This window comes from Dufourea novaeangliae, unplaced genomic scaffold (genome assembly GCF_001272555.1).
Source record: "Dufourea novaeangliae isolate 0120121106 unplaced genomic scaffold, ASM127255v1 scaffold125, whole genome shotgun sequence".
Taxonomy (NCBI): domain Eukaryota; kingdom Metazoa; phylum Arthropoda; class Insecta; order Hymenoptera; family Halictidae; genus Dufourea; species Dufourea novaeangliae.
Window position 1 is genome coordinate 5,184,800 of NW_015374020.1, and position 25,787 is coordinate 5,210,586.

Consider the following 25,787-nt stretch of genomic DNA (forward strand, 5'->3'; position numbering starts at 1 on the left):
CGTTAGTCGTATAATATTGTAGCGTGTACAGGGCCGTACGGTAATCGTTACCTAATCCGACGTTAGCAGTCATTGGAGCGGATCCTTCTGTTACAAATAAATTATATCCTTAACGTTCTAATGGACGCGACAGAATACCGCGACACGAGTAATCATTGCGAGACCAGTCATCGGGCCGGGGAACCCAACAATCGTGTGTCGATGATCCCCCCCTCCCGAGTTCACCTCCGTTTAGTTCGATCTAATGGTCGCCCGCGTCTCGAATTCCGCGGTTCACGCGCAATCATTACCCCTATTCCAGTATCGCCGATTTAGAGCCTCCGTGGCATCGTCGAGCGATCTAGAGACAGCTGTCGACGACAATTTCACCTATTTTCGAGACAACCTCGTCGAAGGTCGGTCTCTCCCGCGGATCGTTGGCCCAGCATTGAGTCTGAAGCTCTTGCAGAGCCGGCGGCGCCGCTTTGTGCGGCTTCCAAACGAGCGTTAAAGTTTTCAGGGCGCTCAACACGGACTCGTCGTTCATCTTGTTGAACGGCAGCTCGCCCTGGTGGAACATTTCCCATACGAGACAGGCGAAAGAGTAGACGTCGCTCTTGGTCGAGTATTCGTCCTCGTAAACCACCTCGTACGGCAGCCATCTGAGGGGTATCACTTGGTTTCGGTGTTTCGTGTACTCCTGCTGGTACGGTTCTTTGGTCATGCACGGCATCGAGATCTTGATCGTTAGATTGCTGGCGATCAAACAGTTCCGGGCGGCTATGTCCTTGTGAACCATACGATTGTCCGCGAGATGTTTCAGCCCTTTCGCCGCCTGATTCGACAGAGAGATGATCTGCGCAACGGATAGTTGAGGTGCCCGGGGAGCCTTAGTTTCGTGAGTCGGGCTCGAGGTGTTGTCCTTCCGCGACGCGATCAAGAATTGCTTCAGATCACCCCAATCGGTGAATTCGAGGATCATGTAGTCCGGCTCCTCCTCGCGGCACAGACCGATCAGCTTCACGACGTTCTCGTGATTCAGCTTGTGCAGAAGATCCAGCTGACGCTTGAACTCTTGCAGAGAATTCTCGTCTTTCGTGTTCGTCAGACTTTTCACCATCACCACGCTCTCCTTGTCGCCCTCCACTTGGTACTTGGTAGCGTAAATCTCGCCAAACTCGCCACGGCCGAGAGGTTTCAGATCCTTCAGGTTGCTTCGAGACACCGCGATCTTGTCGTAGTTCGACTTGGATTTCTTCGACTGATTGCTGCTCTGACTCTGAGCCGTGTCAGCGCCGTCGCTCTTGTTTTGAGAATCGCGATTCTCCTTTTTCTTCTGCGTCGAGTTCATCTTGCTGTTAGCAGTCTCCTTCAGCTCGGTCTGCTCCTCCTGAACTTCTCCGTTCTCCAGTTTCTCTGTGGAATCGAATACGACGAATTTTTCGGGAGCACTTAAAACGACGCGAGTTCGGAATCAATATCGGTGGAAAATCGATACCTTCAGCCTGTTCCTGAAGATACTGTTGCTTCCTGCGACGTCGTCGGTACCGACAGTACAGCATCAAACCCACCACCAGAACCATGTAAGCCGCAGCGGCGCTCAGAGTGATTATGACCGTTTTCGTCATCATCGATTTGTCGTCGCTCATTTCCAAATCCATGTCGAATCTATACGTGTCGCCGACTGCAAAGAGATCGTACAGTAACCCGGAGTGTATCGCGAGAGATCTCAACGCGACGAGTTTCGAACAAGCGATCGCGGAAGAGACAATAAAGTTACCTTTCACGTTCAGCTGCACCTCCTCCCGCTTCAATCCTCCGCTGTTGCCCGCCGTGCACCCGTATTTTCCCTCGTCGCTCAGGTAAACTTCCTTTATGTACAAACTTCCGTTGGCCAACACCTCGAAACGGGAATTATTCAGGTTGTTCATGCGAGAGTCCTTGTCCCACTGGATGGTCGGTTTGGGATCCCCTTCGGCGGCGCAGTGCAACATCACCGGGTAGCCCTCGATCGCTTCCGTTGGATTCTGCGGTTGTATGGTGAACTTCGGAGCAACTGCGTCAGAGGCAATAATAATACGGTTAGCGTTCGACCGTGGGATCTGTAAACCGACTACACACAACTAGCTTAGAAACGCAACGAATCGCTCCCGCGCGGACTTACTGACTACGTCGATGCTGATCGTGTGATTGATCGATCCCTGAGCGTTACTGGCTATGCAAGTGTACCGTCCCTTGTCCTCCTCGAGGACACCGTTGAAATGTAACGTCCCGTTGATATCTTGCACGTGCCGCGGAAATTCCTCACCGGCGCCCTCCTTGATCCACTTCACCATCGGATTGGTCGCGCCCTGAGACTTGCACGGCACTTTGGCCGTCGAGCCAAGTTCCAGCCGTTTGTCCACCGGTTGCGGCAAGAACTTGAGCTTCTCCTTGACCGTCAGGCTGGCTGGTTCCGAAAATATCGACGAGAAACCCTTGGTGAACACCTCGCACACGTAGGTGCCCTTGTCCGACAGGTCGGCGCTCTTCAAGTGCAGGGTCACGTTGCCGTGGTGATCGGTTACACGATGTCTCGTCGGTCCTCCGCTCTCTTTCAATGGTTCCCCGTCCTTCAGCCAACGGACATGGGTCACCGGCGGTTCCATGCCCGAGTACGAGCAGGTCAACGTCACGGAATCTCCCTCCATCGCGTTCAGACTCTCCGGGGAACTGATCAGCGACGGTGGAGCTGAAATTTGACCGCGTTCGAGATGGACGTTAATCGAAGCAACGCTGCTTCGTTGGGTAATGGAAATCGCGATTCCGAAACGGAAGTGATCAATGGCATAGACTCCTTTCGATTTCAATTTAGATTCTCGTCGTCGGTTCGTTGAAACTTACTGGAAATGAGCACTTGAGCGGATATATCGGTCTCCCCGGCCATATTCTCGGCGACGCAAGTATAATTGCCATCGTCCTCGCCCATTCGAGCCTTCGCGACGATAAGCGTATTATCCTGAACGCGGACAGGCCCGGAATCGCTTATAATGTGTCCCTTGGGATCCCTCCAATAGACCTTGGGAGCCGGCAGCCCGGAGGGTTCCAAGCAGCTGACCTGAAGCTCCTGATCTTCTCCGACCACCGCCACTTGGTTCGGCAGCAGGGGCTCGAACGAGGCAGCCGAGAGGTTCATTAAATCTACGGAAATACAATGCTTCGTATTGTCACGGGGCCTATATTTTACCACAGACGGGATGTAAGAATACACCTAACATCTTATGGGACTTGGCGTCCCACGAAAATCACGCTGGCTAGAGTCGCACCTCTACATAAAAGTTTCCGATATCAGGAATTACCTTATAGCAAGGAATGGAAATCTGAAATGGTACGGGGGCTTCCGACGCCCCCGAAGCATCGGACAGAAAATTACATTGCATGTTAGGCTATCGTTACGTCTCATCTGTGATTTTACTAACGAGAACCAAATGCGTTTCGTTCCCGAAAACGGAAGCGAAAGTCTCGACTGAGATTTCCTCGAAGTGTTCCGATCAACGTAACTCGGGAAACCCGTTTAAACACCAGAAGAAGACTATATTCTGTAAAGAGAAAAATAAATTCCTGCTTACAAGCTATTTGAAGCTCGACCGTGTAGGTGACGGTGACGTCTCCCCTCTCCCCGTGACAGGAATAGAATCCTTGATCCCTGTGCTCGGCGGAGCGTATCACCAGAGTGCCGTTCTCGAGGACGGTCCTCTCGTCGTCGGTTTCCAGCGGGCCTATGTCCTTGAAGAACCACTGAACGGAGTCAGCGTCCTCGAAGACGCAGTGAAGGACGGCGGGTTCGCCCCGTTTCGCGATTAGGTTCCTCGGGACGACCTTTATCGTCGCGGTCTCGTTCCCCGACACGGTCAACGGATAGCTGTCCATTTTCGGCGACGAACCGGCCTCGTTCTTCGCCAGACAGCTGTACATCCCGCTGTCCTCGGGCATCGCCATGTGAACGTGAAGCTTCTTCTTCTTGACTTCGATCCGATCGCTTCTCACCACCGGCTCGCGATTTCTGCAAACGTTTTTTATCGTCAAGATTATCCCGTTCGATCCCTACGTCTCTGGATAACGCACGATTCACGGGGAACGATGAATTCTCATGATATATCGAGATAAATGTCTGGATTTCGACGCGACGTTGTCGACGGGGGTAGCGGAAGAGTTCGCGAGGGGGATGATACGAGACGGCTGAAAATCAGCGACAAACGCGCGGAGGAGGGTGACGGAAAGTGTCGCTTGATAATTCAACGGTAGTTGCGTAAACGACGGGTGTCGGTTACGCGACGTGGGGTTAAAGTTAGTTCGAGTCTGCCAGCGTCGCGAGGGGAGGGAGGTCTAATACTCTTCGAATCGCAGATCCCCTGGAATGATCGAAGGGAAATGCAAGGGGTGGGGGGTTGCTTCGCGGGGCGTGGGTAAATAGCAGGAAGTTATGTTATGTAACCAACTTGAACCACTCGTATTTCATGTCTCCAGAGCCGTCGACGTGACATCGAAGTTCAACCTCGTCTCCCACGCGAATCGCGGAGGGTAGCTTCGGCTGCTGTAGCTGCACGTTCGCCTCGCTGATCCCTGAAACAGAAATTCCCGCGGATCGATCAACCTCTATGGTCTCGCGAATAATTTAACGGTCCCGACGTTTCCGCCGCGTTCCGGTTCGGGGTATCCGTCTGCAAATTTTATTCGACAACGGCGAATACTTTCGAGGGGGGTGAATTTCGGAAATAACTCTATATTCCGTTCCTCTCTAAACCACCACTGTTTCGCAGTCGTGACACTTCGCGGTCGTTCATTCGTTTCGACCGTAAACTAGGCGAGCACAGACGACCGACTTCGTGTACGTTTTTACGGGACACTTTGCCGGTCCTCCGAGTCCGATAGATCGTGATAATGCGATTCGCACACGAAAACCGAGCGTAGCGAGCAACGGTGGATCGTAAAAGCAGGATACCAGTTTATGGGTTGAGAAGGACCATATTTTCCGAAACAAGCTCGCTCGATAGCGGGACAAAAACTGGACGAAGTGCATCGAGGATGGTCCCTCGTTGCTCGAGCGATCCGCGAAAAAAAGGTCGCGGCTAGGGAGGCAGCCCGGAACGGTTTCATGAATCCTTAAAACACGAACCGAGTTATTTGCCGACGTCTTTCGACAAAGTCGGAGTAAATTAAGGTAAAAAGAGGAGAAAGAAGAAGGTCCTCGAAGCGTTTGTTCCGCGCAAACCGATGAACGTCGCCGAAAGACGTTGCTCGCGAAGGGAGGCTCCTCTTTTCTTGGCCTGTCTCTCCCTCCCGAATCGCCTCCTTTTTTCTTCGGGAATTGTACGTCGCGTCGTCCTGTCGTCCGCCGAACGTGTCCCGGCGTGGACGCAGGACGAATCGGGTCTCTGAGTGCAGCGACGAGCAAAAACCGAGGGAAAAGGAAGAGGAGAAAGGGCGGAATGGAAGGGCGCGAGCCAAAGGATCGAGGGGGGTTGGGAAGGAAAAAACAACGACGAGGCTCAAGCTCGTTCTCTCTAGAACGGCCAGAGGCAAAAGAAGAGGGACGGATGGGTTCGGCCCGCGATGTTTTATTTGATTCGATTAAATCCGTGGGTTTCGAGGCGGACGCCGTCACTGCCGCCGCGCCGCCGTTTCACCGATAGGTTACACTCGGTTCCAGGCCGCCTCTTGATCCTTTCGGAGCAAAAAGGAACGAGGACGGAATCGAGCTGACATTCCCAGGGAGCAGCTTCCACCCTCTGGCTCGTTCTTCTCTTGCTCCGTCTTCTTCTTCGTCTTCCCGCTCGACCGGGGAATTGCTTTCCCTCCCATTGTCCTACGAATGCTCTTTCCCCGTTCTGGAATTCCGCCCGATCGTTCTGGTCTTTCCTCGCTTTCCATCGAGGTCCCCGTCGATAGGATTCCACGGGATTCGAGATCACTCGTTTCCGTATTCCAGACCGCAACCTTATTTCACCCTCCCCGGTTCGTTTCCACCGGCGGATCCTACCTCGCCGGACATCTCGACCGATTTATATCCGGATCGTAGTCTGGCTTCCGTTGCGACGATATTATTCGAATACGATCCGGATGACACGGACCGAGCGAGCTGTTAACACCGGGGTCAACGACGAATTGATCTCACCGCGAACCGAGCACGAAATCCGAGACAGATATCGCGGAGGGTGAGGGAGGGGTGAGTCGAGAACAGTTTACCGGAGACCGACGCTCCGCGATACGGCTTCCTTCGCTAATTTAGCTGGTTACCCTTCGTCCCCGAATCGATCGATCGGGCTTCGACGACTCCACGGCCCAAAAATGCAATCTCGGGCTTCCGCTTTTGGTTGCAGACGCGATAGTCGTGAGACCGACGAACGGTGGTGGGGTGGTCCTAGGGGCGACAGGATATTCGATATTAAAACTGGAACCGAAAAAGGGGTGGAGAGAAGGGAGGCCGACGTATACCATTAATTGACCGTACTACTCGAGGAAACGTCTCTCCCATTGAGGCGTAACCCGACGCGCGTTTCATATTTTTATACGCATTAATATCCCGGGCTCCATTTCATTACGGGCGTCGGCTGCGTCGCGTCGATTCAAATGCCACGCTTCATCGATCGATTTTCCCATTACAAAATTATCCTCCGAGCGGGAGTAGAGGCTCGTAAACGCGGGAGGGAAAGATCTCGAGGACGAGCGCACACGTCATTAGCGAGTTCTCCGGCAGTATTGCTGCCGACTCCACGATTTCTACGGGAGTTCCGTTCACTTTGACCTCCGACAGAATCAGGAGGACCACCGCTTCGGACCTCTGCAGATCAACAGGACGATTCCGGGGAGACCAGTGGCGGCGGAACCGGTGGAAAAGGAGAGAACGTGGAAGAAAACAAAAATTTGCGGCAACGAAATTTACTTTGCGCGAATACCTGGTTACCCATGAAACGCAGACGACTACACACTCCCGACCGGCTGCTGCCGCGGCGTCCCCGAGGTGGCGTTATTAACAGCCGACTGGGTCCGCGCAGCCTGTCCAATCCCTCTACTTTTATCCCCCACGATGCTTCCCCACCGTCGACGACGACTACGATGAACTTGTTTTATCGCGTCGAAGTCGAGCCGTGTCGAGAGGCCCGACCTTTCTATAGTGTCTTGGGGAAACCCGACTACGCTATACGGGTTCCAAGTTTCCCTTACGGGCTGATTACTTTGCGAATTAATATGTCTCGCTAATGCACAACCACCGTTTTCCATCTCTTCGCGCGTTTTTCTCTTTGTCGCGAAAAAAGGGACGGTACGGAACGACTTCGAATCCGCGTCGCGAGAGGCGAATGGACGATGCTTATGTTCGAGTTTCAATCGAAGCGAGTACCGAACCTCGTAAGCATATACACGGATGGGCGCTAATGAATACCAGACACAAATTACGTACTTTTGTTCGCGTTACAAAGTGTATAATTGCGATACTCGATTGATCATTAATAACACGTAACAGGGTAACGCGCACGGAATTTGATTCGAACCCACACACGATCGGGTAATACCAGCGGTTACTATTCGTCAGGGAACTCGAGTTTCGGGACCAAAGTCTGCGAATAATGATCGCGATACGTTGATAAAGAAAACGCGACCTTTGATGTATCTCGATTACTTCTCACCTGTACCGTTCGCGTCGATATTAATTACTGGCAATTAACGTCGAAGCTACCCGCTATTATTACACGGCTACCGCGAGAGGAGCGTTTCCTGGCGTCGCGCGTTAACTTCGCAAATTACTCCTTTCAATAACGCATCGAACAACATCACCGGAACAACGTTCGCGCGGGACAAAGCGTCGGCACGTTGGGGATGAAAAGCAAACAGCTGGCTCGAAAACGTTCCGTCCGGATAGCGGCCACCCTTCTGGTCCATCCTTCTCTCTCCCCCTCTCTCTCTTCTAGCGTCCCTCCGATTTTCTGGTCCACGCGTTACTCAGTTTCGTTTCTATTCGTTCTTTTCGCGACCACGGGGCCCCGGGTTGCACCGAGCGGATTAAAGGGCCGCGTTGAAATGCCCCGCGCCGCGCCCATTCCTCCGACATTGAGTCCATTAAGGAGCATTAAAATCTCGAGGAGTTATCCTCGAGAGAGAAGGTGGGAGATTCGAAGGCTGTGGCTCGTCGTAACGCGGCACAATGCGACAATAAAGAATGACAAAGCCCGGAAGAATGAAGGAAAAATCACGGAGGGATGACCGTGGTGGTGAGAGAGGGCTAAAGCCTGGATGGAGGAAGTGGGAGAGAGAAAAGCCCCGGGAGAAGTTGGTCGGTAAGAGAAGAAGACGCGAGGAGGGGTGCGTAAGGAGGGCTCGTTTGTAATCGCGAAACTCACTTTGCGTTTCTGAGGTCTCCGTCAGATTTTGCCCGGCCACTCGACTAGTTTTCCTCTCTCTCTCTCTCTCTCTGTCTTTCTCTCACTTTCTCTCTCTATCGGTAGTACTATGTGCAGGGTTTTCCCCTATGCCCACACCCCCTTCGAGCTTCGCCCGACTCCTGTCTCTCTCTCCACTACTCGGAAAGCCGTGTTTAAATGCACAAACGAAGCGAGAGATCAAAGGCACCGCCGGCAGCGCGAGCGCGCTAAGTAAGAGCAAGAGAAGAAAAGGCGAAGAAAAGGAGAGCAGCAGAGGGAACCACAGAGAGACAGAGAGAGCCCAGAAAGAAAGGGAGAGCAACGTTTATTATTATCATCGTGTACACGCCACCCAAAGTCCTGCCTGCCCTCCCGCGCCTCCGTCGACCGTCCTTCTCGCTCCTTCAGCATCCACTAAACCACGCAGTCGAGATTAACTTTCGTGTAAACACCGTGGAAGACGCGCGCGTGCGTACCGAACTTGGATGGCTCGTGTAGTCGGAGCCTGTGGCACAGGGAGGAACCCGAGCACTCTGCCTCTTCGACAGCCTTGTCTCGAAGGTCGACCCCTCGAATCTTCGACTCTCCTCCTCGCTGTTTCGCCTCCCTTCGCCTGTTCCTCTTGCGCCATTTTCCCATCGATTGTTCAGACCTTGGTCGTATTTTTCAACGGTACTGACCGACGTTTCCTCAATTTCGCAGTGTCAATACGTACGGTACAACGTACGGAAAGATAATTAAAAAGAGTTTGATCTTCGGGGGAATGGAAGGCGGGCTATAGTCCACGAATAAGCCGGCTGGCCCACTCGTGTGTAACGCGATACGCTACTTTTTCCGAGGGGGAGATCAGGAACGGGATCGAGAACGCGTCGACAGATGCGTGTAATCTTCCGGGAGAGTGGGATACGGTTTGACACGGACCACCCAGATTCAACAGAGTGCCCACCGTTCAACGGAACAGCACCACCCTATTCCTGCCCTTGGTATACCGAATCTAAGCTCTCGGTTTTTAATTTTGTTACATCGCGGTTATTATCTAAAGCGATGTTTCAAGGACGAGCAAGAATTGACTCGAATACGAGATGTGTCGTGTCAGGGAATCAGTCGAATATACCCCCGAAAAAGGCGCTACTAGCGGAAGTTGTTCTCGGAAACGTTCAAGGGGCCTGTTTTCGACCCTCCTTTGTTCTACAGCCTGGCGAGTAAAACAAACAAGTGCTCGGCTCCGATAACAAATTATCAGAGTCGATTAACGATTATCGTCGGGCGACTTGACGGTTTGATTTCAATTTCCTAGTGGCACGGAGAAGTCGGAGTGTCTCGTTAATGGAGCGTGGGATCGGAATCGGACGGTAGCGCCCGTTCGTACGCTCGATTTCCGTGTTTTAAAGAGCAGCGGTAACCAGCCGGTAAAGAGCGTTTGTGCTCCAGAAGCGGCGAGGGAAGAGTTGAGAGAAAAGTCGAAGGAGCAACCGACGGAAACGATCGTTTTCCGAGTCACCGGTGTCGAAAGCTACCTCGGGGTACCGAAAGAAGCCCTTTCTCGTCGTTTCAAAGAAGACGCCTTTCGGTTCGCGTCGAGCGATTTAAAATTCTACCAATTTCCGCCAATGGGCTTTAATCGGATTCGAACGGAAAACCAAAGGAATCGCCGCTACTTTTCAAAGAAACAAACACGCCTTTCAGCGAGAGGAAACTTCAAACTCCGCTGGCTTTTATTTTCCGTCGTGAAAACGAGCGTATCGACGATTCAGACAATAGTTCGCGAGTTCCGGGTGTTTCACGAGTGAGAGGCCCGGGGGCGGTCGAAAAACAGCCGCGGAAACAAACGGTGGAAGTGGCTATTTTTCGACAACAAAAAGAAACGGGGGCGGTAGGAATTCCACGAAGCGATTCAACCGGGACCGATATTGAACGGGTAACTGGTCGGGATCGCGAACGATCGAAGCAATAGCTTGGCGGAGTGAAGTGAAAAGGCAGCGATTGTCGGCCCTTTTCAAATGCTCGCGCGCGTTATTAAACTTTTAACACGGATACAAAAGCGAACGGTTCGGCAACATAAAAATATCACCGACAAAACCGTCCAATCCAATTCACCGTTTCGCTTCTACTTCGAATATAAACGGTGCCTAATACATACATGCATACATTGACCCTGCGTGAGGGTAAAATATATATATATATATATACATACATACAATTAAACGTTGCAGATACCGGCATAATACTGCTTTTATGCGATTTGTACAAGTGAACGATGTGCAGCTACAGAGACGAAATATGAATCGTCAACAACACAAGAGGATAATTCTTGTGGCGCGAAAGTAATTTAGCGACATTAAGTCCCGTCGGTGTGGCCGCGCGCGCGACTCTGGGCGGCTTTTTATCTCGCGCGAACAGAAAGGAAGGATCCTCGAGCGGGAGGTAAAACGACACAGGCTCGAAAAATGCTAGTCAAAGAGAACTCTTCCCTCGTTGTTTCCTCGCGGGGGCCGTTTACGTACATTGTAAACGCGACGCCCGGTGAAAACGAGCCCTCCAAGCTGAAAAGACATGAAAGGAAAACGCCGAAGAGCACCGGGCACCCACCGCGTTGCCAGGAAAAACGATACGCGTCTGCTGCCCCGTTTGCCGCCGCGGCTCACGATTTAGAAACTGAATCTGTGTTTTTGTTTTTTTTATCCCGTATGGTAATTTTACCTCCCGCGTGTCTTTTCGCTGAAACGACGTTCGAGAAGGGGACAAGTTCCGATTCGACGACGATGCTTCCGGGAGCTTTGATATTTTCCGACAATTCCTCCGATCTTTCCGTTTCGCAAAGTTTCTAACCCTGTCTGTCTCTATGAGTCGAAATCGACGAGTTCGACAACTTCGAATCGACCGTGCGCGCGCGCGCCCTTACGGGAATGAAATCTTTTTACGGATCCACGCGACCAGTACACGGACGGGGAAATGGAAATAACGAAACGCGTCGAGTACAAGGCGGGAGGAAAGTCGGAACCTTGTCGCCGGGATAAAAATGAAATTATTTTCCTCGTCGAGTCGTCGAAACGGTTCCCGCGAAAGAGGAGCATCGGTCGGGGAGCTAAAAGCGTCCCGTTTCAAATCTAATATCCCTCCGAGATACAAAGGCGCGTTCCCCTTGGAGATCGTTTACGTACATTGTAAACCGAAAAGGACATAAAAAGAATACCGCCAAAGGGGTGAGACGAGGCGTCAGGGGTGGGGGCGTGGCGAGGGGAGAGGAAAAACAGTTGTACCGGGGTAGAACGCAAACGGACCAGGTCCCGTCGACGTTTTCCACGCGTCTCTCCTCTCCGAGCCGAGGGTGGCACGCCTTTCCATCGGGGCCGCTGTTTATCGTAGACGCGCAAACAAACCGCGCGGTCTTCTTTGGAAAGCTGCCCTGCCGTCGAAAGAAAGAACGGATAGGACGGGTAGAGTGGCTGGTCGCCTAGTTTCTTCTGAATTATTACTGGATTACGCGTCGTGTCGAGAGACGCGGGGAACCTCGTTATTTCGCTCGAGGAACGTTAGCCGCGCGAATACTGCGGAAAAAAAAATGGAAGAGAAAAAACCGAGTCGAGAGAGAACAAGGCTGCCGCCACGCCGGACAGAAAGAAACCCAGTTGGAGGCGAAAGAGAGAAGATAGAGATGAAAGGGTGGGCGAGAGCTAATTCGTCGACAAGAGTGTCGGCCAGAGACACCGTGTGGTTGTACATATATATATATATGTATACATACTCGTTTCCAGACGCGTTGCGAAGTTGCGGGAAACTCGATGGAAACTCGCAACTACGCCCGGAACTTCGACCTCTAACCCAATACACCGTTTCTTCGTTGAGTTCGTCCCTGAGATCGATTCGACGAAGTGAAAAAAAAAGGGAAAAACTGTACGCTGGAATAACTCGTTGCCCGATTCAACGAGAAAACGGATAACTCGATTTTCAAACGATCGATTCGACATCCCTGAACGCTCCAATGGGCTCGCCGATGTTTCTTTCGCGGCAGCCTTTCGAAGACACTTGGCAGGCTTCCGTTTCTCGCGAGTTACAACAAACTTCGCGAAGTTGTTTCTCGTCGAATGCTTATCGAAGAAATTTCGACGGGCAGCGAGACGAAATTAACCTTCGGAAAAACCGAGGAAAAGCCTGCGCCGAGAATCTATCGCAACGTGAAACCCGATCTTTGGTATCCGAAAGATTCTACGACCGTCGGATGATCTTGTTGACTCTACTCCCAACTTCTCGATATCGAGTTCCAAAGCTTCCCCGAAGATTGCCACGATCTTCGTTTACGGAACCCCTTTCGATCCGTGTTCACCGGTTCGAAGATTACATCTCTTTAAACTGGACGGCATCCAGAGCGAGAGCGAATCCCGACGCCAATATCCGTACCCTTTAAAGAGTTCCAAGTTTATGAATGGAGTCGGTGACCCACAGGAAGAAACTCGAGCAGGCCCGCGAAAAAAAAAAGGAAGAAAGAGAAGAAAAAACTGACGGCATCCTCGCGTCTGAACCGCATCGGCGACGTAGGAGAGAAAAAAAGAAATACTCGAGCGGCCTCGACTCGACTCGCGTCGGGATTAGACGAAAAAACCAGGACAAAAACTGACGGACTCCGAGCCAGTGTAACTCGAGAACGCTATTGTCGCGAGTATTGAGCTATCTGTAAGTGGCCGCATGTGAAATCTGATCTGCTCATTGACGCGAGAACACAGCGCCATTTATCTGTAGAGAACTTCGAGAAGACGTCAACGATTGTGGTGCACCCCACGCGCAGATGTGAAATATACGTACAGACTACTCGACATCAGAGATGGGCAAATTTGTTATTTAAATAAAAAATAACGAATAACGAATAAAAGATGAAAATTTATATGCTAATACTTTCTTCTCGAATGAGTAGACACTTGGCAAACAATTATTTAATTTCATTAACTGTTCAAAGGTCAGGATGACGATCCCACATACTGCTGTTTCTCACGAATAAAATTGTGCCAAACTCCGCTCGAAACCGATGTCAAGATCGTCGCGAGCGATTGCTCGCGCAACAAACAAATGTCCCGATCAGGTACGATTCTTTTTTTAATCGTACTGTCCGCGGCGCTTCTCGTGGAACACGAGACGATATCTTGTTGGGTCCAGGCAGATAAGCACCGGACGAATGTTGTTTGCACGGTATCGAACGCCCGTTGAAAAGATCGGAGCGATCACGGCGAAGGTCGAGGAGGAAGAGGTCTGGAGTATCGTCGAAACATGCAGTGGTCCAGAAGTGTCATCTGATTCCAGCTACTTTCACGTGTTCTGTCCCAGTTGGCCACAATGAACGAACGCCAAGCAGTATATCAACGGGCTTCGAATGGACAAAAAACTGCAGGCGACCGTATAAGGAACTGATTTTTCGTTCTACAGGATGGCGTAGAATGAACCAACCGTTCGTGTCGTAGCGCCGCGTTGAAGGAACAGAAAGGGACGAAGGAAGAGAAAGAGTCGACAGCTGACGTGACTGTCTGGAAGACGAAGAAGGCGAACCGAGGGTGAGACGACCAGCTAGAGAGAGAGAGAGCGAGCGCGCGTGGATCGGTTGGAAGGTAGAGAGACCGCGGGACATCGAAGTAGAACCGTGGAGCGAGACAGAGAAAGAAGAGAGGAGAGGAGAGGAGAGGAGAGAGAGAGAGAGAGAGAGAGAGAGACGGAAGGAGATGGATGCAGGGTGGCTCTGTTCGGGGGTCGGTCGTTGCCATGGGGATGCTAGTAAGGCAGGGAAAGGGAAGGGAGGGTCGGTCGATGCAAACGCACCATAAAGTTTTATGGCTCTCCAGAACTGTACCTATCCGCCCTCGTCTGCCAGCTCTGGGTCGGCGACTCTGTTCCTTGCTTCGGGAAAACTACTCGCGTCTAGCCCGCTGGAATTTTTCATTCCTCCGAAAATATAAAGAACTCCGCGCCTAACTATCCTGGGGTCACGCGATTTACTCCAGGCAAGGGTAACTTTTAATGGGGCTACATATCGACGGACCAGAACATCGAATAAACGTTGCGCCGTTTAAAGGATCGTACGATAATCCACGAAATGTCAGAGGTCCGTTAACGCTATCAAGTCCGTGAATAATACCGTTATTATTAGTAATAATAGATTAATTAAATAACGAAGTCGATCGGTGAACAGACAAAAGAAAAGCTTGGAGACGCTCCTTTTTCTGTGGAGATCGTTGGACAAACGCGACACGGAAGATTATCGAAATATACATACGTCGATAAACGACGAATCGGTTCGACGATTGTTCGAGCGAAATCGTCCGCAAGAGGTCTCGCGCCTCGTTGAAAAGAACGTTTAATGTTAATTATCCGCGATTCATCGAGCGACGCGCGAATCGTTTCAATTGAACGAGCGAAAATCCGCGGAGCGTCCGAATCGCGGGGGTTGTTAACGAGCGAGAATCGATTCCCGCTCGATAGTTTCGTGTCGGCGCGCCGTTCCGACTGGATTCGATTCGTGGGACAAGGGGACAGAAGGGGGGTGTCTGTGTTAATGGAAAAACGGCGGAAGGGGACGAGCGACGGTGTGGAGAGAGTTGGCAGGGATTTTTAGGAGCGAAGTTACTAACGAATGAGCCTCCGCCTCGTTACTTCTCGCGCCGCAATTATTTCGTCGTGCTTCGACTTTCAAAGCTGTTTATACATTATACATCGATCGCCTATCCGTTGAATAATCTACCGCAGTTTTCCGTTCGCGGGGATTCAATTCCTTTTTTTTTTTTGGACGGCCCCCGCCTTGTCCCTTGGGATTGCTTCGAACAAGGGCCGTGCATTCTTCGAGGTCCGTGGTGTATCGGCGATATCGCCAGTCACCGTGTAGAGAACACCGGAACGCGTTCGCGTCTTTTATGACGCGTCGTAAAAACGACGAAGATATATTCCTTCTTTTTTTTTTTTTTCAGAGAAAACAGGAATTTCGTATACCGTTCGAGATACGGTATCGCACATCGCCGATGACGGACGTCGGGATTACCGAGGCAATAAAACCCTCGGGAGAGGACACAGGCGATGTCGGTCCGTTTGCTTTTTCGGGAAAGAGAAATGGTAGAATCCGACTCGAATAGTCGGACGGGGGAGGCAGATAGCGCCGTGAGAGCCTCGCCGCCGTTCGGTGCACCTTTGAAGAAATAAAAAGCAAATATTGAAACGGAACCGTTGCGTTCTGTACCGGTGCTCTCGAACTTCTTCCGAGCCAGCTCTCGATGGCGATTCTCCTGTCGGCTTGGCGGTTCGGAGCTTAACAATTTACGTCACGATGCTCCGTGCCGTCGTATTACGATCCCGGGAGGGGCGTTCCCAGCGCGTGAATCTGAAAGGACAATTTCGCGAGAAACCACGTAGTAGTCCGGCACGATCAGCGAGGTATCCGACGAGGAGGACCGTCTGTCGAGGAAATAAACCGTTTACGAGGATCCGGCTCCGTGATCCGCGTCTCGAAAGAAGACCGACTCTCGCTCCGAACCGTTCCTGAATTATCTAATTTCAGGAGAACTCGAAGACGGAAGAGATAGACGAAAGAAGACTAAGAGAAGAAACGGAGAGAGAGACAGAGAGGGAGAGAGAGAAGGGGATAGAATCGAGGGAGACCGAGTGTATTGCGAACGTGCTCCGAGTGGCAATCCTCGAAAGCACCCCAAGAGGAATACAAGAACCACGCGGGAAAGACGATGCCAGGGTTCCAGGAGGGAAAACGGGGAACAGCAACGAGGGAGACAGGAACAGGAACAGACAGGAACACGGTAATTATTTTCGAACCGTCAAACTTGCGCGCAGAAGGGGGCGATGCCAGGCATCGTCTGCGAGAGGAGCGAAGGGTTACCTAGGCGAATAATACTTAAGGTTTTATTAGCGGTGTAGTCGAGCTCGTGGAACTTCCACCAGTTACATACGTGGCTCGTCGTCTCCACCCTCGGCGAAAAAAAGTTTTGCACCGTTGCTAAGGTAGCCCCGCTGCTTCGACTGCCAGATGCGTCGCCGCCGAAATATCTCTCGTTACCCTGGGCGGTGCCGTACGGTCGTTAAAAAGTTACGAAACGGTCGAGTCGCGTTCGTTTTCCGTGTAAAAGTTCCCGTGAACCGCGGAAAACTGGCCGAACAAGCGCTGGTAGTTCCACCACGTAATTCGATAACGTTCGAACTTCCCCTTTTTCCTTGTTTTCGCGTGTTTCCGCTCGATCGAATCATCGTCGCCTGGGAAGATCGAATGGATAGGTTGTAAAAGACTCGGTGTCCAGACGGATTTTACACGGTTCGAAGCGGAACTTAATTAAAAATCTAGTTCCCAGTAGCGGCGTTTCTACGATGTGTCTGATAATCGTAGGCCGAACAGCGAGTCGGATCGTATATCGCGTTTATCGTTGCGATGGAATCTCAGACGCCGTCGATGAACCGCCGAATCGTGTTACTCCCCGTGCAAATATACTCACGGCACATTCGAGCACGCGTTAATCGATAAAACAAACTATACGTAGGTATGCTCGCGCTAGATCGATCGGTACACTTCGATTCTTCGCGATACTTTTTCGTGGTATTTACTCGGACTATCGACGAAATATGAGATGATCGGAATCGCACCGTGGCGAGGGTATATTTTCAATTACAACGAGAATATTTCGCGAGAAATGACAGAGAGGAAGCGAAATGCAAGCAAAAAGGCAGACGGAACGGAGAAAAATTCAGACGGCACCGCGTGAGCATCGATTCGAATGCGCGCGAGATCGTTCCACCGAGCACGGAGTCGCGTTGGCGGCAGATAAAATAGCTGAAAATAGTGTCGCGTATCTGCGAGTATAGATACACAGGCATGTGTGCGTGTATATACACCCACGACGCCGCGAGACGACGAGACGCGAAGATAAATTAGTTTTTTTTTTCCCCGGCGGTGCAACGCGCGACAGCCACTTGGACGGCCACGTGCGCGCGTGTCTGCAGTTTGACGAAACGATTTTGCATTCCCTTTCCACGCGTGGCGCGGCGCACTCGAGCCGACACGCGTGTACACAAAGCAGCTACGTTCTCCGCTCCGCGGAGCGTGAAAAATTGCATCGAGCATGTTTGGACAAGGTAAAAAATTCATGAAGGACAAGTGGCTTACCGTGTTCCATTGTCGAGGGATATTCCGCGGCGATGACAATTTTCCCTTCCGGCGTTTCGAGGGAGACTCGTGACAATTTCAATCGGCGAGATACGCGACTCGATCGCAGCGTCCTGCAGTGGACATGGACAAATGGCACACAACCGGGTGAAGAGGACTAAACTGAGAAGGAAGTTCGAATCAGAAATTCCTTCTAAAACCAAGATCCGGAACAAGTTTCAATCCTTTCATTTCGTGCATCCAAATCGAAGGTTCGTTGACCGATCGACAGGGGTTACATCGGTTTCAACGACCACAGAGAATGAAAGAATATTTATCGGAATGCAATTGCACCCGACCAAAGCTATGGTGGAGAACAAAACGGGTACACGAGGGTTATCGGAGATGCGGAGAGTAGGGAACAACGAAGAAAGGGAAATATCGGTTTCCACGATATCGATAGATCGCGAATTTCAATTTTTGGGCTTTCGACGATGGATTCGTACGCGAATATCAACGTCAGTGTTGCTCGACGGGAACGATTTACGTTCGCGCCAGCATCGAGCCCGCCGAGATCCGGCCGTGTGGGCTCGACACCCCTTTTCGAAGCGGTTCCCGGGGCAGGAACGCGATGCCAGATCGTCGAACAAAAGCGGGCATTGTCGCGACTGAAAATCAGAAACGGCGAGATCACTTCCGTTCCCCGGTCTCTGTGCTCCAGGTTCGAGGGTCGAGCTTTCGCTAGCTTGGCTTTCTCGCGTGAAATTGAGCCAAACAATGCGCACACGTCGCGACGATCGATGCTTCGCCGTGGCGGAGCAACTACGGCTTCAGCCCGCCGCCCCGTTAGCAGCGAATTCCGGTTTATCGCATATTCTCTGCCGTTTTCCATTCGTTGTACTACCACCGACTGGGTATAAGAATAAACCTTTCATCTTATGGGAATTGATGGCCCATTTAAACTGTGGTACCGACACCTTACACGGAGTCTTCCTATTGTGGCGGGTCAAAAAAATCTTTGATTGAATTTGAAAAATTTGAAAATATTTCAAAACCATAATCCGTAATATTTAATATTGCAGTATAATTTGAAACACGACCAACAGCTTCTATTAACAGAATGCATACAATTTCAACGATTCATGACTTTAAAAACAAAATAAAATGTGTCTGGCTACGTACGGCCTTTTTCACTGTGGCAGTCAATGTGTTGATATTTTTGTTCTCCCTTGACCGATAACCTGGCTACGCCCGTGGGTGGGTAATGACACAAAAATGGAAATAGGGTAATGTAACCCCAGAAAAGTGGGCCGCAAAAATACATTGGATGAAATGTCTACTTTTTCTATACCTCGTCCATAGTGCTACTAATACGTGTGGGAAAAGGACGGGATACGCGGCGGCTGACGCAGCCATGCGATTTCTCCTGCCAACAGAGTCCCCTAGAGTTTTCCCGCGGCGCAGACAAACAGAAAAAAAAAAACAAGAAAAGAATCGGTGCATCGACGACACATTAAACGCGGCAGTCCGATAAGAAACGACTCGTATTTACAGGCGATCTGAACGCAAATGGATCGTTCGGGCTGACTTCCTGGATAGAGGAAGAGAGAGAAAGAGAGAAGAAGCGTCTATCGTAATGATAGCTGTACACGTTCCCGTGATTTCCAAGGATCGAGGATGCATCCATCAGCGACAGATCTGCATCCGTCGATGGTGCCCGTCGTACCGGCGAAATTAATGGTCTTCGAAACGCCGTTTCGAGATCTCTCGTCGGGGAAAGATCGATGTCAAGTCTCGCGAAGCCACCGCGTATCTCGGGTTCCCTCTCGAATGAGTACCATAAAGGAACACCCAGATATTAAAAAACCGTGTACCCTATCGTCGAGAACAACACGAACGGTTTAGATACTTTCGAAAAAACGCCGTTTTTCTTCGAAAGGAAATCTGTCCTCGACAAGCGGAGGATCCCTCTGAAATTTCGTCGGGCAGACTGCGTTCATTGCGATTTTATCTTCCGGTGACAAAAAAAGGTAATTTTTCCACGCGGTAAAGGGGTTGGAGGGCCGAATAGTTTAGCCCAGTGATGGGCAACCGGGCATGTTGCCCGCTAGTGAGTTTGGCGGGCGCTGAGTTGCCCATCACTGGTTTAACCGGCGAAACGTCGCCCCGGGAGGTGGGAGGAATCGAGGCGGCTGCGTCGTTGGCCAACCGTCAGCGTAATATGAAAAATACATTCGCCGTGTTCCGTGAAATAACCAATTCCGGGGTAGGGCCGGTATTTTTGTCCCGTTTTCACCGCGGCTGTCCATTTCTCCCGCGGCAAATCCGGTCTGGCGGTGTTCGCGACGGTTTCCGCGCGCCGTTTACATTGAACGCCGGGCGCCCCGAGCAAGGAAATAAAACGATTGCCCCTCGATTTTGCAGGTGGTTTTTCCGAGTGGCGACCATTCGTTTTCCCCCTCCCACTCTGTCTCTCTCTGTTCTCTTTTTCTGAACACAAGCTCACATCCAGGTGGATGTATGGCATCGTCGTGCGTCGAACTTATCTCGACGCGTTACCGAGACGAGCAGTCCTGGTTTTATTAATTTTGCGTGTTTTTTTTTCTGTTTAAACGACTCGTTTCCGTATGTCCGCTGGGTGAACAGGTGTCTCTTCTTCGTCCGCGACGCGAGCCAGACTGGTCGTTTAAACATGCACGAGCAACTTATATGCGCGCCGGCGTTTTTACAGCGCGGTCGTACAACTAATTAGGGAAAAACGCGCAAGGTTAATTAGTAAGGAGCGTAATTAATGGAAAGTCCCCGAGTCTTTCCGTATTCATCGGGCAGATTCTCGCGGATAGGGTGGATCGTTCCTTTTCTGTCACATTTTTTTGTCTCCCCTCCCTTCGTCACGTTCTTCGTCATTCTCGGGTTCTCCGTCGTCTCCGTCTTTCGCTACCGTTTCCCCTTTCTCGTCCCCAGCCCCCGCTGCTCTTCACTCCGGCGACTTGCTCCTCTTGCTCTTCGATCGACTCTCTCTTTCTTGCTCTCTTTCGACTCCGGCAGCGTACTTTCCCTTTTTTTTTTTTTTTTTTTTTTTTTTTTTTTTTTTCCCCCAGGCACTCTTTCTACTCCCCATTCCCCTAGCTATTAGTCGCGTTCACTTGGTGCGCGTGGAATGATCACGCGGGGTCTCCCCGATGAAAATGCGCTCACCGTGTACACCTACGCACTTGGCCCCGATTGTTCGCCTCGATGACGGTAATTTGACAGACAGGGGTTGCGCCGTGTGGGACAAAAGTCGCGGCGAAACAAATCGACCGGGAACACGATGCTTCGACAGGATCGGTGAAGCCGCGCTATGGACCGAGTCGCTTCGGAGGAAATTCCCCTGTTTCGAGTGTCGCGCGCGCTCTCAACCGGGGGAACAAGAAAAGCGTCGAAAAACACATCGACGTTTGCATCAGTCGGGTTCCTTCGAGGTTCTTGAAACGCTGAGAAACGCTTCACGGTGTTCAAAGGAAAACGAAATTCTCCACGGTTCGAGATGCGCCGCGATGATGGGTGAAAGATGGTTTCTACCTGAGTCATCCGTCGGACGTAGGCGCTCCTCTAAGAAGCGAAGATTTCTTTTTAACTTCTCGAATCGGATACCTGCAGCTAATGATTACCGTAACACGGGAACGGTCGAAGGGTCCAGGAAAATCGACCTCGAGTTCGTGCTCCCGACCGTAACGACTTCGAACAGACACGACGACGCTCGAAACAAGATACGTATAACCGTGGACGCGACGCGTTTCGCGTGTTCACCTCCCTCGGACGAACCAGGGAAGATGCGTTTAGGAGTAACGTAGAAAAACGGGGGTGGAGGGAAATGCTCGCATCGAGCGCGCTCGAGCTGCTTCTTTTGTCCTTCCTTTTAATCCGTCGTCTCGCGAGCACCGTACACAAAACACGGAAACATCGTGGAAGCGCAATTTACGAAGGCAACGCGCATTCTACTTCCTCTATTTTAAGGTCAGCCGAGAGTAGCCGGGGAAGAGAGGGCGTGTACACGGGCGCGAGAACCGTCGCGCAACGCTACACACACACACACACCGGTGCAATTCATTCGGCACAATGCGGCCAGGGCACAGCCACCGAGATCTCCGTGTGGCGTGCTCGAGAGACCGAGAGAGAAGAAAGACGGGAACGGAGATAAAGGAGAGTTTCGCCCGTGGTACCATACGGTGTATAACGCGCGCGACGAGCATTCGTTGTGGTAGTGTTTTTAAAAAATGCAGCCGCCCCGGGCTGCAGCCTCAACGATTAGCTTACCCCCTCTCGGTTCGCCTGGCTCCTGGCTCTTCCCTTTCCTCTTTTTCATTCTGGCTTCTCCACCTCTTACGCTACCTCCTTCCCCTTCTTTTCTCGTCTCGCTCCCTGACGGGCCAACGACGTCGACGACGACGTCGACGACGACGACGACGACGACGACGACGACGACGACGGGCGACGTGCAGCTTGCACGGGAGGCGAGACAATGAAAATGCAAGCAAACCCTCCCTGAATTGAGTTCTCCACCTGCGCGCGACCGACCCGGGAGCAAGAGCAACGAGGAGAGAACCAGGGAGTCGAGAAGAGAAGGAGAGAATCCCTGTGGCAGGCTCGAGATCTCGCGGATTTTCTCCCTTTAAAGGGGACATAATTGAGAGGTACCGCGTGGCCTGGCGTTTCCCCCCAATTTTCTGGTTTCTTTTTGCACATCGTGGAAGAAACATTTCGAATCGAAACGGCTGGAACGCGAAATTATTACGCGGCGAAAAGGGTGAAAGTTATTAACCCGTGAAACTCAAGCGGAGTCAGCGCCTACTCTTTCGATTGCTCGAATTCATTTCACTCGCGAATCATACGTCCAGGAAAATTCCACAAGTATACTACACCTCGAAGGTTACCCGTCCAATATCATCCTTCGGTTTTGCACCCCTTTCCCTCGACCTGGTCGGCCGTGAAACATTCGGCCCCCGTAGGCGCGCGCGAGAGAGAATGATTTATCGTCCAGGTGTCATTAATATGCCGATGAATCTGGATCAGGCCACTCCCCTGACGCGTCGTGGTAAATTCATCGCGGTATTTAGGAGGGGTCCGCGCGCGTTCTTCCCGTGAATGCTTGCTCTCCCGTTGAAAAACGTGTATTGTTGTGGCGTACAATACAGAAAGCCTAATTGCCATTTGGCCTCGCATTATGCGGCCGACCGGTCGCTGGGTCGAAGGCAGTGTCGAGGTAGGGGGGTTCAAAACGCGAATTCAGAATGCGGATCAAGAATACGGATAACGCGACCAACCGAGCCGTCTCCTCTTTCCTCGATACGCGTGCACGCGACCTCGCAATTAAACATTTGCTATATAAATTAGTCGTGGTTATTAATTTGCGCCAATGGAACAGCCAGAACACAAGAAAAAAAAGAACCGTCGAGAGTGGATCGAGCGAGCGGAAAGTATCGTTTTCCCCGCGCGCAAAAGACGTTCATTAACCGAGCGAGGAAAACAATCGAGCCACGGCTTGCCGCGAATTCAAACGTATCAAACCGCGCGCGCAATTAAGGTCGCACAATTAACGCGAAGAATGGTCGCGCTGAACGCTCGGAACCCCGCGAGTCCGATGTAAAAATCCAAGTTGGCGGGAGCCGCGACTGGAACCGCGATGAATTTTTTAAAACGACCAATTAATCGCCGATGGACATAATTTTGCGAGTTGCGCGGAAAAATTGTTTGCAAATATGCGTTTATCGTCGGTAGTTCTAGTGTCAATAAAGATGCTATATTAAATTAACCTAAAATATGATGTGTACAAAATCGGTGTCGCTCGATGTAGCTTATCGAATAGTAGCAACGTTCACGACGAAGGAAATTGAGATTCCAGGGGAGGGGACGATGGCTCATTGTCGACGACGCACAATGCGTGATGTCTAATTGCCGAGACCGCGACCGACGCTGACGCCGACGACGACGGCCGCGAAGGAAGGTAAACGAGGATCGACGAGAACGCGAAACGTTCCCGTGGTCGTTAGTCGCGGCGCGGCGGCGGCCCGTAGCCCCATTAGAAGCCGGAGAGACAGGATTTTCCACGGTGGCTGGAGCCACTTTTGGATCCCATTATCCACTCGTCCCCGGAATCGCGTTAACACTTTCCAGTCCCCGCGACTCTTCAGTTGTTAAATCTCGCGAACCATCGAGCGTTCGCGAGGGAAATGAGATTAATAAGGCCGGCTATTTTTCGCCGCAAAGTCGTTTGAGTGGCTGCATTTACGGGACGACTTCTCGGTTGTGTTGACGTGTAACCGTGGTAGATCGATCGAAACGATCGCGACACGCTTCGTTACGTCTCGATCCGGTAGCATACCAGTAGTATAGATAAGTATAATTTTTCTTTAATCTTGAGAATTAACGATCCGCCGATCGTAATTCTCCGAAGAAAAAACAATGCACGACGCGTGACTGCTCGTGAAACAACACGGTAAACACTGTCTCGTACAGGTCCTCGATATCATCTCGCGTATATACATATAGGAAAATCCATGGGTCTTGATTCTACGTACTCTGCGTATAAATCAGATACGATCTCCGGTAAAGTCGACGATACGCGTCGGCGAGAATATCCGAGCCCCTCGTCCGAACCGTGTGTCTCTCGCCTCTTTCTCTCACCCCCTTCTAGTCGCTGCCGTTCCTCCCGTAGCTCGGGGGCTGAACAACTTCCTATCCATTGTCGCGTATCGCAGCAAGCTCTTCCTCGTCGCGAAGCGAGATGTTATTTTTTTATTTGGACAAAGGATCCTTCTCGGCGTGTTATTACCCCCCCGTGCCACCGACCGCCGTCCCTCGTAGCCCGGGTATGTGGCCGCGAGCCGAGGGGTTGAAAATTAAAAGAGGGAAAGGGATGGTTTTCACGGCGAGGTACGCGCGGGAATATTCACGGCGGGCCAGCTCGTCATCGCCGACAGTGTTCGAGAGATCACTCGTCAGACGCTCGACCTTTCGAGGGGTGGAAAAACCAGGGGGAGGTTTTCGCGTCGACGACGGTCGTTTCTCGATATCGCGAAAATACTCGCGATCGAAACTACTGCATTTAATTACGTCTTTCCTCGTGTCAGGGGGGGGGGGGGGGGAGAAAAAAAATTCAAACGGTCTAGTCTTTTAACGATCGTCGCGAGTCAACCTCGGCTGGTTCTCTCGACGAACCGTTTGCCAAGCGTTTGACACTTTTTCACGATTGACGACTATACCGGCCAAAAACAACGAAATTCTCTCTGGTTCTCCCGGTTCTACCGGTAAATGCGTTTCATCGTTCCTACAAAAACAGCTAGCTCCCCTGGAATCCAGGAAATACGCGCAGACGGTTATTTAATGAAATGGAAATGCACCGGGGGGCTACCATTTATGCGTGTTTCCTGCGCCGGAGGAATTTCGGGTATTAAAACGTGTTAATGAGATTAACCGAAACGAGTTTGCTCTCGCAAGATAGCCCAGCCAACGTTACTACTGGAATTAGTCGAATATCCTCTGAAAAAAAAAAAACTTCAACTCGGACGGCCGCGACTCCGTATCTTCGTGCACCGGGTTGAAAATATTCTCGAAACGTTTTTTGCGACGTGTTCGAAGTAGTAAAGATAAGTGGACCACCCGGTGCCCCGTGTACGAAAGGATTCAAAGTTGTACAAGACATGGAAGTTAAATTCCACGGTGAGACCATTCCTCGATGATAAGGAATTTTTGTGACCGTGCCATCCATTTATACCCATGGTCTTCGTCGTCGGTGCTTGCTTTTACGAGCGTCCGTTGCTCGCGCAGCTTGCCGACACATTTCCTGAAAGTCTCGTGCAGAGAAACTGTGCGACAAACTCGCGACCAAGAAACTACGAAATACTATTCGTATAAATAATTAAGCTAATAAAACGTATTATTATTGTTGTAATAGATGGTTTGGTATTTCTCATTCTTTAACGCAACGATGACCACTCCTCTGCGTACAATTCTCTATCGACTTTCATATTCTCTACGCGAAATCAACGGTCGAGCGATTACACCACATAATTATTGCTACAAGTAATTTCGTTAATCAGAAACAGCTTAATTAGCTATTCGATACGCGTCCATGGTATCACGCTGACATCGAAACCCCTCGGATCCCGTCCGTCAAATGGACATCCTGATTTCCCTCGAATCGAATCGGGGACTTCCCTGTCTCCGTCAACGGCCCTCATCGATCTTCCGCGTCGAAAGATCGATGTCCTTTGTACGCGGAACTCCGTACGGGGTTCATTAATCAAACGAGAACC

At 51.1% G+C, this 25,787-nt stretch overlaps 1 protein-coding gene across 1 annotated transcript in view; it reads right to left on the bottom strand.

The window, feature by feature from the left end:
- Positions 1–340: 340 nt before the first annotated feature.
- The window catches only part of LOC107188964 (inactive tyrosine-protein kinase 7-like), a 28,507-nt gene continuing 3,060 nt past the window's right edge, over positions 341–25,787 (bottom strand). Inside the window, exons 3-9 of the mRNA XM_015577368.1 lie at positions 4,458–4,581; positions 3,588–4,021; positions 2,863–3,159; positions 2,144–2,710; positions 1,760–2,035; positions 1,478–1,663; positions 341–1,395 (exon numbers count right to left, since the gene is read on the bottom strand). Coding sequence (XP_015432854.1) covers positions 341–1,395; positions 1,478–1,663; positions 1,760–2,035; positions 2,144–2,710; positions 2,863–3,159; positions 3,588–4,021; positions 4,458–4,581 — 2,939 coding nt within the window. The remainder of the gene's footprint in view (positions 1,396–1,477; positions 1,664–1,759; positions 2,036–2,143; positions 2,711–2,862; positions 3,160–3,587; positions 4,022–4,457; positions 4,582–25,787) is intronic.